The sequence below is a fragment of the Morus notabilis genome, unplaced genomic scaffold (assembly GCF_000414095.1).
Source record: "Morus notabilis unplaced genomic scaffold, ASM41409v2 Scaffold720, whole genome shotgun sequence".
Classification (NCBI taxonomy): Eukaryota; Viridiplantae; Streptophyta; class Magnoliopsida; order Rosales; family Moraceae; genus Morus; species Morus notabilis.
In genome coordinates, this window is record NW_010367011.1 from 31,184 (window position 1) to 43,737 (window position 12,554).

Consider the following 12,554-nt stretch of genomic DNA (forward strand, 5'->3'; position numbering starts at 1 on the left):
TAAGTGAAGTTAGCATTCATTCTCTTTGATAAGGAATTAATTCATTCTCTTTGATAAGAAATCAATTCATTTTCTTTGGTAAGAAATCAATACTAAAGGGGTACAAGAATTGGCATTCTTTTTTCTCATTCTATATATTATGTGGGGGTCACTAAATGTCCGTTATTAATTTTATAAATAAACACATTATTAAATGTGAAAAGGAATCATTCCTCATTTTCCATTTTCCTTTGATACAAGTAAATATGTCCAATATGTATACACGAGCACCTTATAAAAAAGCAGGGAGTTTTTATGGTGAAATCCTTTAAAAAAATTCTAAAAACATTCTGTTTCAATTGTTAAATTAACTTTTTAATAGTTAAATTTATAAAAATTCATATTAAAATTTTAACGCGCCATATAAGACTACTCTTCTATATGTAATTGTTAAAAAAATAATCAAATGTTTTAGGGTTCTCGTAGAGAAAGCATCTTAAGTATAGGATCATTTATAACGGTACAAATTCCCAAAAATAAACAATGGTGACGGATTTTTGGCTTTCTTACTCAGTCGTGTGATGGAGGCCACTTCAGAGCTATTTTCCTCTTTTCACTCCATCCATCTTCGCCGGCGATACCGACTCTGCCACTCCGGTGACTGAACCCAAAATGGTATTCTGTCGTTTTTTTTTTTTTAAGAGAAAAACTAATTTATTATTAATTTCAGTTCCTTGGAATTTTGGAAGAAAAAAAAAACAAAAGGCGCATTCTTTTTCTTTTTTAGCTTGAGATTTTTTTTTTTTTTAAGTCATCTTACTTTCTAACTGCCGTAACCATATTTATTGTACGGATAAGTTAATAATGCATCAATTCTTTGCCTCAATTTGAAGCAACTGCCATGGTTTTTCTTTTCTTTTCTTTCCTCCTTTTTTGCCGTGAAAATTCCAAACTTTACCATTTCAGCGGCGCTAATACTAGGAAACTTCAATGCCGACAAAAATATATTATATTCTTTGTTTGATATATATATACACACACACACACAATTAGCTGTTCACATGAGGCAGGGGAAAGAAGTTGAGGCTTGACATACGCGTCAAAAGAAAAAAGTCAAAATTATAGAGAGTATTTAAATCTTCTTTTGTTTGATATATATATATATATGTGTGTGTGTGTGTGTGTGTGTGTGTGTGATCAGAGCTGAATTCTGAAATCAAATCTTCTTTTGCACAAAGCAGAGATATGATCTGGGTTTGTTTTCTTTGTTAATCATTGTAGTATTTTTCATTTGTTCAAAGTAGTTGTTTGTTTTATTGTCCTTAGGAATTATGGTCTTGTGATCTGGGCACATCTGCGGAGCAAAAAGTATGGATTTAGTCGCAGGGGGTGTTATTGGATTGGCATTACAAGAGCTGGTTGATAAGTTGAAACATATAATAAAGAACGCTGTTTCGTGGCGAGAAACGTTTCAAAACATCATGGCAAAGCTGGAAAGTTTGCAGCCATTGGTTAAGGAGATAAAAGAGTTGAGCAGGGAATTGGATCAGCAACAAAAAGAGACGACGGATTTCGATACCTTGATTTCTAAGGCCTTGGAGCTTGTTGATGAGTACCCCAAAGTTAGTAAGAGCAAGAACATTTTCAAGAAGTCGCGGTACGCTGATAAGCTTCAGGAGTTGGATGAATCTCTTGATCAATGGTTGAAGTTACTGCAGGCCTACCAATCCCGGGATTTGAAGGAGCTTCTGAAGTTGATGAGGGAGCTCCAGGAAATGGTTATAAGATTATACACCAGTAAAAAATTGGAACAAAGTCAGATCTCGAGTACGCGCTGCTGTGAAGTTCCTGAAGCCCCAGAGTTTACCGTCGGGTTGGATGTGACTCTTGAGGAGTTGAAGGCGGAGCTCCTTGGGGAGGATAGCTCGGTGCTTGTGCTGACTGCTCCTCCGGGATGTGGGAAGACCACATTAGTGCAAAAGCTCTGCAAAGATAGCGAAATCGAAGGTACTATTTATTGCAAAATAGATATTAATGTCACTCCAGTTTCTAACATTCTAAGTTTTTAGAACTTTTAAACTAACATGTTGCAAAACAAGGTATGCGAACAGGAAAATAAGACCATTAGAAAATAACAACGTTTTCATAAAACCTTTTTCTATATGTTCGTCCTCATATAACTTGAATATCTGAACAGTTATAGGAATTAATGTCTCTCTCTGCTTCTTTGTTTATAATAATTTTCTACTGACAATTTTTTTTGTTTTGCATATGAATAGAGAAATTCAAAAGAAACATCATGTATGTAAAAGTTTCAAAAACGGTGGACCTGAACCTTATTATACAGAATCTATACCAACACAATGGTCGCACGGCGCCTGTCTTCCGAGACAAAGAAGATACGCTCAATTGTTTGGAGCAATTGCTGAAGGAAATCGGACCAAGCCCTATATTGTTGGTCCTGGATGATGTTTGGCCTGAATTTCAAGATATGATGTTTCGTTTCCAAATACCAGAATACAAGATTTTGGTGACATCAAGGTATGAATTTCAAGCATTTGGACCCGTATATAAATTGGAGACGTTGAGTCACGAAGATGCTGTGAAACTTTTCCGTAACCATGCAAAGTTGGAAGATGGGAGCTCTAAGATTCCAGAGGATCTTGTGAATGAGGTTTGTTGTTTAACATCTATGCTTATTTGGCCTTTTGAAACGTCAACATGACTATTGAAATAGTATTGTGTAGTTTCTTTAGTTTCAAGTACCATCAATATGATTTAATTAAACATGATTCTGGAATCGAATGTATGGTATGAGACTACAAGTTACTGATTTTCTTTGTTTTGTTGACTGCTCTTGGGCTACAGGTAGTGCAGCACTGTAAGAGAGTCCCCCTTGCCCTTAAATTGATTGGCCTGACTCTATGCGGGCGTCCTCGAGAGATCTGGCGAAGAGAACTGAAAAAATGGTCTAAGTGGGATTCTTCTGTTCTTGATTACATGGACAAAAATGACCTGCTTCTTTGCCTGAAAAGCAGCTTAGATGTCTTGGGCGAAGAAGATGCTAATCTCAAGGAGTGTTTCTTGGATCTTGGTTCATTTCCTGAAGACAGAAGAATCCCTGTCACTGCCCTCAATGATATCTGGACAGAATTGCACGAACTAGAAGAGGACGATGCTACTGCTTACCTTTTCGACCTCAGCAGATCGAACATGGCAAATGTCGTGGTCACAAGGTATAATGGCCCTTATTATATAATTTTCTTCTCCATGATTTATTTTTAGGCTTATTTATTTGCATGTACTCACTGCATATTGTATTCATAATACTTTTTTTTTAATACTTTAATTTACCTTAAGATAACAATTAGCTACTTTGAATTTCAAAGGACAAAATAATTGTTGTTCATGATATGTGGACAGTTAAGTTCTATAAAGTAGATTTCTTATTAGTTTATACGAAACGCTGCTAAGGTTTTTTTTCTTCGTTTACTTTATCCTCCCTTTATCTAGTTTACATTTGAGCTACTTTGATACACAAAACACAAGGTGGAAAAACTGCTTTTATCAAAGGCTTAGTCTATTACACAAATTGCAATACATATTTCATGTCTGAAAAGTTTGTCGTAAGTGATTTATTTATTCTATTTTCAGAAGAGACGTTTATGAAGAGGATGACTACTACAGTGAACACTTTGCCACTCAGCATGATATGCTTAGAGAGCTCGCTATCCACCAGAGCAGGCAGGATCCTGAAACACAGAGGAAAAGGCTGATTTTAGAATTAGATGAAAAGAAGCTTCCCAGTTGGTGGAATCAACGAAATGAGCTAACTTTCGACGCCCGCCTTGTGTCTATCACAACAGGTTGGTCTCTCTCCTCTTTTTTTTTTTTTTAGAGTAATACAAGTACACTTGATTAGACATAAACAATTCCTTGCCTTCATTTTTGTAGATGGAAAATTCTCATCAAAATGGTGCAACATGAAGCTGCCTGAAGCTGAGGTTCTAATTCTGAATTTTCAGACGGAGAATTATGTCTTACCTGATTTCTTGAAGACCATGAGCAAACTAAAGGTTTTAATTATCACAAACTATGGCTTTTTCCCGACTAAATTAAGCAACTTCGAACTGCTTGATTCCTTAACCAATCTGAAGAGGATCAGATTTGAGCGCGTTGTGATTCCTTCCCTGGGCGAAACTTCAATAAAGTTGGAGAATCTACAGAAGTTGTCTTTGTTCATGTGTAAAGTTGGTCAAGCATTTGGTTCTATCCAGAAATCGGAACCATTTCCAAGTCTAGAGGAGTTGAACATCGACTATTGCACCGACTTTGTGGAACTACCAGCTGGGTTCTGCAATATGGTCAAGGATGTGCTTAGGAAGCTCAGCATCACACATTGTCATAAGCTCTCTACACTGCCAGAGGAAATTGGAGAAATGGATAATCTTGAAGTATTAAGGCTTAGGTCCTGCATTGATTTGGAAAAGCTACCAGAATCCATCTGCAATCTTTCTAATTTAAACTTACTTGACATATCGGACTGCTTCAGCATCAGGAACTTACCCGAGGACATGGGCAATTTGCGCAGTTTAAAGAAGCTCAACATGAAAGACTGCTCGAGATTGCGGGACCTACCTCCATCAGTTTTGGACATAGAGCAGTTGGGGGATGTGGTGTGTGATGAGGAGCTGAAAGAATTGTGGGAATTCTATTTGCCCTGTGAAGCCAAGATAAAATTAAGGTTGGCCAAGGAAGATGTCAACTTGAATTGGCTTTAGATACGACATTCTTGCGACTGTTGTCTGTTAAATGGGGTTCCGTTGATATATATGTATACATCCGTGGGGGAAGAGATTTCTGGAAATCCTATTTCATAAAATAAACAGAATTCTCAGGTTTCACAGTGACATTTTTTTTTTTGTTGCGTTGAATGACTTGTTAATGAACATTGGATTTATTGTTGCAACTCAAATTAGTTGCTTCTCCTTCCTCTTTGTTCATCCTCGTTTTATTGCAAAATGATTAAGGTACGACCATAAATGACCATTTTTAATAAAGAACGACCATGTCATAAAAAATGAAAAAAAATCATTTTACTAATTTTACTTTGTTAGATAGTCACCCTAGTAAATTTCAGAAAAAAGTCATTTTACTAATTTTACTTTGTTAGATAGTAACCCTAGTAAATTTCTCGTTAAAAATTGTATCGTGTGAAATTTCAAATGACATTCAAAAGGTCATCTGCGGTTATGGAGAACAATATGAAAAGGACACTCGAGTTTTGCAGCTTGATTTTCATCAAAGATGTGGTTAAGATGAGAGTGATTCGGCAAACAAAGCCAATTTACGCTAAAGGGAAACAAGTCGATACAAGAACACTGAACTACCAAATTCTATATGAAAACTGTGAGACAACTGTTGTTACAAAGTATACTGTCAGATAACAGGGGAATATCAATACTGAACGCCAACCCTAGCTGATAATCCGAGGAACCAGCCGCCTCCCATACAATGATTCTTCTTTGCTACCCCACTGTCTCTCGCACTCCCCTTACATAGAACCCTCCCTTGACACGTGGCACTCTCCCCCACATCCTAGAAGTAACGGTATGACATTCCTTATAGCTTTGGGACCACATCCTCTGCTACGGTAGTAGTGGCTGTCGTGGTGGTAGTGGGAGGTGCTCTGCTAGCACGCCCACGTTTCCTCTCATAGACCTTCGGAATTAGGGGTCTAACATATACAAAAACTCAAACAACAAAAGATGGGAAAAAGTGCAGAACCAATTGGAAAGCAATAAATAAAACATTGGTTCAATGGAAAGGGAGGTAGGGTTGGATTATCATGTGTCTTGTTCACTCCAATTACCACCCCTCTCGCAATAAACTTCAAATGCGTCCACAAATATAGGTATGAAACTGCATGTTGCTATTAACATTACCGACTCCAAGGAGCATTTGATAATCCCAGTTTCACATGTTATATCTACGTTAACCTATCATCAAAGACTATCATACATTCTCGTCGCTACTTCTTCAGGCCTCTCACAGCTCAAAAGCACCATGCCTTAGTCGGAAGATGCCACTTCAAATTCCAAGCTGCATCCCACAATTAAATGGCATAGACTATCTCCCCACTGCTGTCGATGTCTAGCTCAGAGTCTGAATCCAAGTCGTCCATGTCGTCCATGTCCGGATTGTCTGCCATATACTGGTTAAGGCCTAGGGTCCCTGCTGCTGGAATCGTGGCCTCGGCAATTATCTGCATGATTACATCGATGCTCTGCATAGGTTGGTCGGGCTCTTCAAACTGGTTTCCCATCGTCCGCTCATCCATTAGATCCGCAGGTAGATTCTTCAGAAACCATGAGTGGGTCCTTATCTCGGGAATGGTTATTCTCTGCGCATGTATATTACATCCATAAACACTGAGTCATATAGAAACGAATCACAAAAATCCAATAATGACACTGTTGGAATTCTGCAAAAGAACCAAGGGAAAAAAAACATTTACTTCCATCTGTGTCACAAAAATATTGTCCAAGCAACAAGTGTTATTAGTCCAAAATGCGCTGGCAAACTGCTTGAAGATGTTTTGTGGAGAGAAACAAAGAAAAATAAGGGATGAAAAGGAAGTGTATTAATCAAAGATACATTTTATACTTTAGTCCAGTTTTCACGGAATCTGCAGAACTCAACAACAAAGTTTGTTTTGGCAAGCATGAACTTAGCAAGATAACTACAACCCAACTTCCAATAACAGTGAAATTATAAAAGCATAAAAGCCCGTTCTCAAGTATTTCAACAAAAGAAAAGAGGAAATTCAGGGAGTAAGAGTTACTGACCGTAGCAGGATCTGCCACAAAAATTCTTGATATCAGCTCACGACATTCCTGAGATATTTGTACTACGTCCGGGATTGAATACTGGACACTCAGAATTCTCTGCATGGATGAATAAATAGAATATCTTAAGTCAAGCAAATGTATATAAAGAGATATGATAGCAAATAAAAAAAAAATCACATACTTGTATAGTTTTCCGGAAATCCTTTGGCTCGTCAGGATCCTCAAAAGGATAAGCTCCAACCAGCAACACATATAAGGTCACCCCACAAGACCATACATCTGCAATCTGAAATTGAAAAACCTCTCTTAAAACAGCGAGTTTTATGACATCACCAGATAATCCAAAAAACTATAGTAGGGCTCTTCTTTGGCTTCCCTTCCTCAGAAAATTGAACCTAGACATCACCAACGTAAATGCCTATAACAGCCAAACCTCCAGGGTTTCTAAATTAACATTTATTCGTATGCAAGTACACATGGAGTCTATTTAAAAATAAAAATAAAAGTACACATGGAGTCTACAAAATTTCGAATTAATTGGATGAAGAAGACAAAAAGAGGTCCAAAACGAATCAGGACTGGTAAATATAATGGTCACACAAAACCCATTCCAGCCTTCCTCAACGCTTTTAACAAGAGCATACACCAATACCCCCCCACCACCACACACACCACAACAACAACAAAATGCAACTCAGCTCAGATAGCATCACATACAACGTTTTATTACTTTAGTTGAAATGTTTTATTTAGAGCCACAAGTGAAGTGAAGTTACCTTGCCATCATACTCTTGCCTCAATAATACTTCTGGAGCAATGTATGCAGGAGTTCCCACTGTGGATTTTGGTTGTGAATGCAGCACCGAGGACTGGCAATTGCCACAATCAGGTATGAAAGATGTTACGACCTAAATTTTTTACCATATATACAACTATATACTGCCACCTAATACTTGATAGTCTATATAGATCTCAGAGAAAATCAGTGTCACATAAACAAATAATAGACAAGAACCTATAATGATGCCAATGGGAATTCACCAGTAGGTGAAGCGAGTTGTGCTAACCACTACAAATATAAATTTATTTCTTCAACTCCAAAATCTTCACACCAATCATACAAGCACACTATGTACACCAAATGAGCACAAAATACATGATCATTGGTACCTTAGAGTAGCCAAAGTCGCATATCTTCAACTGAGGAGCTGGACTTCCATCCAACAAAGTATTTTCCAACTTTAAGTCGCGATGACATACTTGCTTTACAAAGAAATATCAACATCATAACACAATCAATTAGCACCCAAGGACAATAAAAATTTGAAATCTCAAAGAAATGCCAAAAGAAAACGAAGGAAAAGAAAAATCAAATACCATTGCATGGCAATAGCTGACTCCGGAAATAAGCTGCTGAAAAAAGAAACGAGCCTGTAGAGAAAGAAACGACAATATACCACATGCCAAAAAAAAGAAAAGAAAAAGAAGGAAGAAAATGAAGAAACAAGGAGGTATATCCAAGTAAAAACCTCATCTTCACTGAAGCGTCCTGCGTGGCATATTCGCTCAAAAAGTTCTCCTCCAGACGCATATTCCATTACAATAGCTAAATGAGTTGGTGTCAAAATGACCTACAAATTTAGTGAGAGTAGTCGTGAATTAAACCATAACGGGGGAAGGGGCCAGAGGTGGAACATGCAAACTCAAAATGCCAAAAAATGAACTGGACCTCCTTGAATCTGACAATGTTCGGGTGCCTCAAAGACCTATGATTAATGATTTCTCTTTGAACATTCTCATCAATCTGCACAACATAACACCATGATGAAAAATAGGCTCATATCTCGAGCTAAAAAAAATTTAAAAAAAAATACTCAGCCATAACTCAAATCCAAAACCCACCTCAACGATGGCCCTTCACCTCATCAAACGACCCCAATTAGAGATAGACAGATTTTTAAGCCAAAGCCCCAATGTTAACATATTTATCTCAACGCAAGTTTAAACAAGGACAGCTTTAAATTTCAAGAAACGTACCACATTAAATCAATCTAATTACAGAATTAAATATCTCCGCATATCCTTCCAGCCAGATGAAAACCCAATTCAATCTTGTGTTATTTTAACTAGTCATGAAAAAAAAAAAAAAAAAAAAAAAAAAACAAACCTAAAAAAGGCGGAGAGAAATTAACATAGTCAGCAATATTTTTCCTTTTCTGGGTTTCCTCTTAATCCAAATTTTATTTTCCCACGAAACGTTCATTTTTATGCATTACATTACCGGCAAGAAGACTTAATTAATTAACAACATCCACAATAATACACAATACTAAATCTAGAAACCAGTAAAATTTAATCAAACCACCAAAATAACTATAACTAACACGACTAAATCTAATTAGCCAATTTCCATAAATAGAATTGTAGAAGTAACCAAAAACGAATAATAATAATAATAATAATAATAAAGATAAATTACTCGGCGAAACTAACCTTGTCGCCTCGCTCTATGTACTTGACGGCGACGAGCTCCTTGGTCTGCTTGTCTCTCATCAGCCTGGCGACGCCGAAATTGCCCGAGCCGATATCTCGGACTAAGTCGTATCGGTCACTGTCATGCATGATCGGCATGTCCATGCCCGGCCCCACCGTCATCGCTGCCCGATTCATCTTCAACAATCTCCGATGATTGTTCCCTAACCAAACTCCCTCACATTAGACGGTTCATAGAGATCCGAATCCCAAACAGAAAAAGCGAAACACGGCAGCGATTGAGCCTCCGAATCCTCAACCAACCAAGTAGATCCGGTCGCGACTCGGCGAACTCGGAAGCTTCCAGCCGTGGACTCGGTTCAGAGCTCGTCAACCGCTTTCTCTTTCTAGCTAAATTCTCTATGAGAGAGAAAGCGAGAGATTTTCTGTGATCGGCGATGGAGTAAATAATATATGAGGATCAAACTGAAGAAGAAGAAGAAGAAGAAGAAGTGAGGGATGACTTTTTTTATTTTTTATTTTTTTTTTTTTAGGAACAAAAAAAATGAAGTTTCCAAAAGGATATTTACTAGCTACAAGACGCAAAAGACAGAAAAAGCCGTCGCTTTCGTCAGGATTCAGCATACCAAAAACGACGCCGTATTAAGCAGAAATGGCTTTGCTTTGTAGGCGGCGTTAACTGAGGGGGCCAACTTGTTGTGCTTTTTACTTTTCCTTTTTTTATATTTTATATTTTTTTGTCTCTTTTACCATAGCCAATTAGTTCTCAGACTCTCTGATGCTCTCGTTTTGAATAATTTTTGGTGCAGGTCACGTTACTTGGAACTTGGGAGTGTCCGACTGTCTGAGTCAAGAGCAATGATTTGGTGTGGACCGTCCCATCAACAAGTCATAAATTATACCTAAATATTATCTAGATTTAATCACCATCGAAGATTTTGAAGCTGGCCTAAAGTGAGAGAGCAGGTACCGCAAGGGAATCGAGATAAACTTATGGGATTGGGGGTATTTTGGTCAACTCATTGCTAACCTTGGGAACGAAGATAAGTTCCTGATGGAAAGGAAACGCTGGGTTTATCTGAGGAGTACATAGTACATGGATCTTAGCCGTTCATTGTCAGTACAATTGAGCGGCTTTGGCATCGTACGGCCTTGATTTGTCAACTGTAGAAGCAGTATTAGACCAGAAAACACATTATTGTTAAAGAAGGTGAGAGGGAATATTTGGTGGAATCTTCTACCCGATTTAGCAAGACTGCTGGATAACGACAGCGTTTTTCTGGATACTATATTTACTATTTGGCCCTTAAGCCAAAGTAACAAAACAATTTTAACTTTTCCTTTTTCCATACTTGAGAAATAAAAATTAGCAAAAACAAGTGAAACACCATAAGAAAATCACTTTAACACATGAAATATCATATCATCTCGATTTTTGCTAGTCCAAAAACCAACCACATGTTTTCTGTTAGGACGTACAAATTTAAAAATAAGTATTTTTGATAACTGGCGTTTATAAAGAAGATCGGATGTATTTTTAATTGTTTGATTGCTTCAAATATGAAATGTTCTTTTCTTGATAGAAATCGGTTTTTAGAAGGAAGTATCCTAGAAGATTGAAGATTAATAAAATGAATGAAGTATCCTAGAAGATTTGTGAAAAATGAAAAGTTTTGCAAGATCAGGAAACTAAATATAGTTTCTATTTTTAAAAGTCAACTATTGATCCAAAGAGGGTAAATTGATAATTGGTGAATTGATTGATATTTTATTGAGTTTTCGTAGCTGGATTATCTTCCTCTGTCTCCTAGGAATTTGTCCAGATTCGTATATCAATTTCGGAAAGATTTCATGATTTAAAAAGATTGATTCTCTTACTGATTTTGGGAAAGCTGATTCTGAGAGCTATGTTGCAGTTATTGTTGCAACAAGGATCTGCAACAGATTTGGTTCAGCAAATTAATTGAGAAGGTGTCAAGCTATTCACACTTTGTTTATTTATTCAAAGTGTCGCTTGAGTTTTTTAGAGACTAGGGTGATTAGTTTTCGGGGTTGTGAGACATGAGTGAGCACTTGTATTCAGAGAGATGATTTAAGTGTTTTTCGGGAGAAAAACTTAGTTGGAGGGATTGCAATGTTAAAAAAGTGAGGGGATCTCGCTGTTCAAGTCCATTGGAAAATTGCAAGTTCATAGGTGTCTTCTTAGAGAGGGAGTCTTGGGTAGATTAAGTCCAATTGAATTGTAAAGGAGTTCTTAGTGGATTGTTCATCATCTGGGCGTGGCCCCACGGAGTAGGTTGTTACCGAACCGCGACACCATTTCTCTCGTGTTCTTTTATTTGACGTTTCTGCATTATTTGTATTGCCTTATAAAGTATTTAAAGACTCAAACCGGTACCAACATTTCCTTAAAAAAAACAAAAAAAACAAAACAGAGAGATCAATCACATGTACGGACCCCGTTAATTTCACCGATTCGAGTTTAGAATTCAAGTTTTGCTACAGTAAAAATTTCTCAGAAACAGTCACATCTAACTTTTTTGCTACAATAAAAAGCTCTTACATAAAATCACATCTCAACTCGAATCAACAAACTAAACGGACACGTAATTTTGCATGTTTCTTAGAAAATTGGAGTAACTTAATGTAAAGGTATGAAAATGTCTCTTCTTACTTATAAAAAAAAAATGATACAATCAGTAAGTAAAAATTATGAACCGTAAAATTCTATCATATCTTCCTAAATTATTATATTTTTATTTTGATATGATTTTGATATAATCTAATAATTTAATATCTTATTATTGACTATTAAATTTTAATATCACTTGGAACGCATGGTTCAATTAGACTACTTTCTGATACAAATTGGTAATTGTATCATATGGTTCTAGAAAAACTCGCTATAAAGTAGGCATTATATTGGATATATGGGCTTTATCTTTCCCTTTCTAAAGCCTTTCGCTTTACTTAATTACCTTTTCTTTTATGGACCAACATTATGGTACAAAGTTCGATCACACGTACGCACGAGCGATGCTTTGTCATTGTGGGCGATAATTGCAATGAATTGGACTTTGGATTTGTGCGCACTTTTTCTAAGACAATTTCATCCAATAGGAAATCAAATATGTAACGCATAAATTAAATGTTCATTAACTTTTTTCTTCAAACAAGAAAAAAGTTGATTGCCTACACGTGCAATAAGTATTTAGTTCTCTTTTTTCTTCA

General features: G+C 36.8%; 2 protein-coding genes across 2 annotated transcripts; one reads left to right on the forward strand and one right to left on the reverse strand.

Moving 5' to 3' along the window:
- The first annotated feature begins 511 nt into the window (after window positions 1-511).
- LOC21396409 (probable disease resistance protein At5g66900) lies at window positions 512-4,886 on the forward strand. Its single transcript, XM_010111589.2, has 6 exons — window positions 512-654; window positions 1,306-1,986; window positions 2,259-2,653; window positions 2,848-3,215; window positions 3,634-3,845; window positions 3,934-4,886. The coding sequence occupies exons 2-6, from the start codon at window positions 1,350-1,352 to the stop codon at window positions 4,758-4,760; spliced, it is 2,439 nt and encodes an 812-aa protein (XP_010109891.1). The 5' UTR covers window positions 512-654; window positions 1,306-1,349; the 3' UTR covers window positions 4,761-4,886.
- Window positions 4,887-5,357: 471 nt separating this feature from the next.
- On the reverse strand, window positions 5,358-9,834 carry LOC21396411 (serine/threonine-protein kinase SAPK10). The gene is made up of 9 exons (XM_024174439.1): window positions 9,324-9,834; window positions 8,560-8,634; window positions 8,360-8,461; window positions 8,208-8,261; window positions 8,001-8,093; window positions 7,607-7,699; window positions 7,012-7,116; window positions 6,828-6,926; window positions 5,358-6,382 (listed from the first exon to the last, which is right to left on the reverse strand). Exons 1-9 carry the CDS (start codon window positions 9,498-9,500, stop codon window positions 6,095-6,097), a joined length of 1,086 nt encoding a protein of 361 aa, XP_024030207.1. The 5' UTR covers window positions 9,501-9,834; the 3' UTR covers window positions 5,358-6,094.
- Between the last annotated feature and the right edge of the window lie 2,720 nt (window positions 9,835-12,554).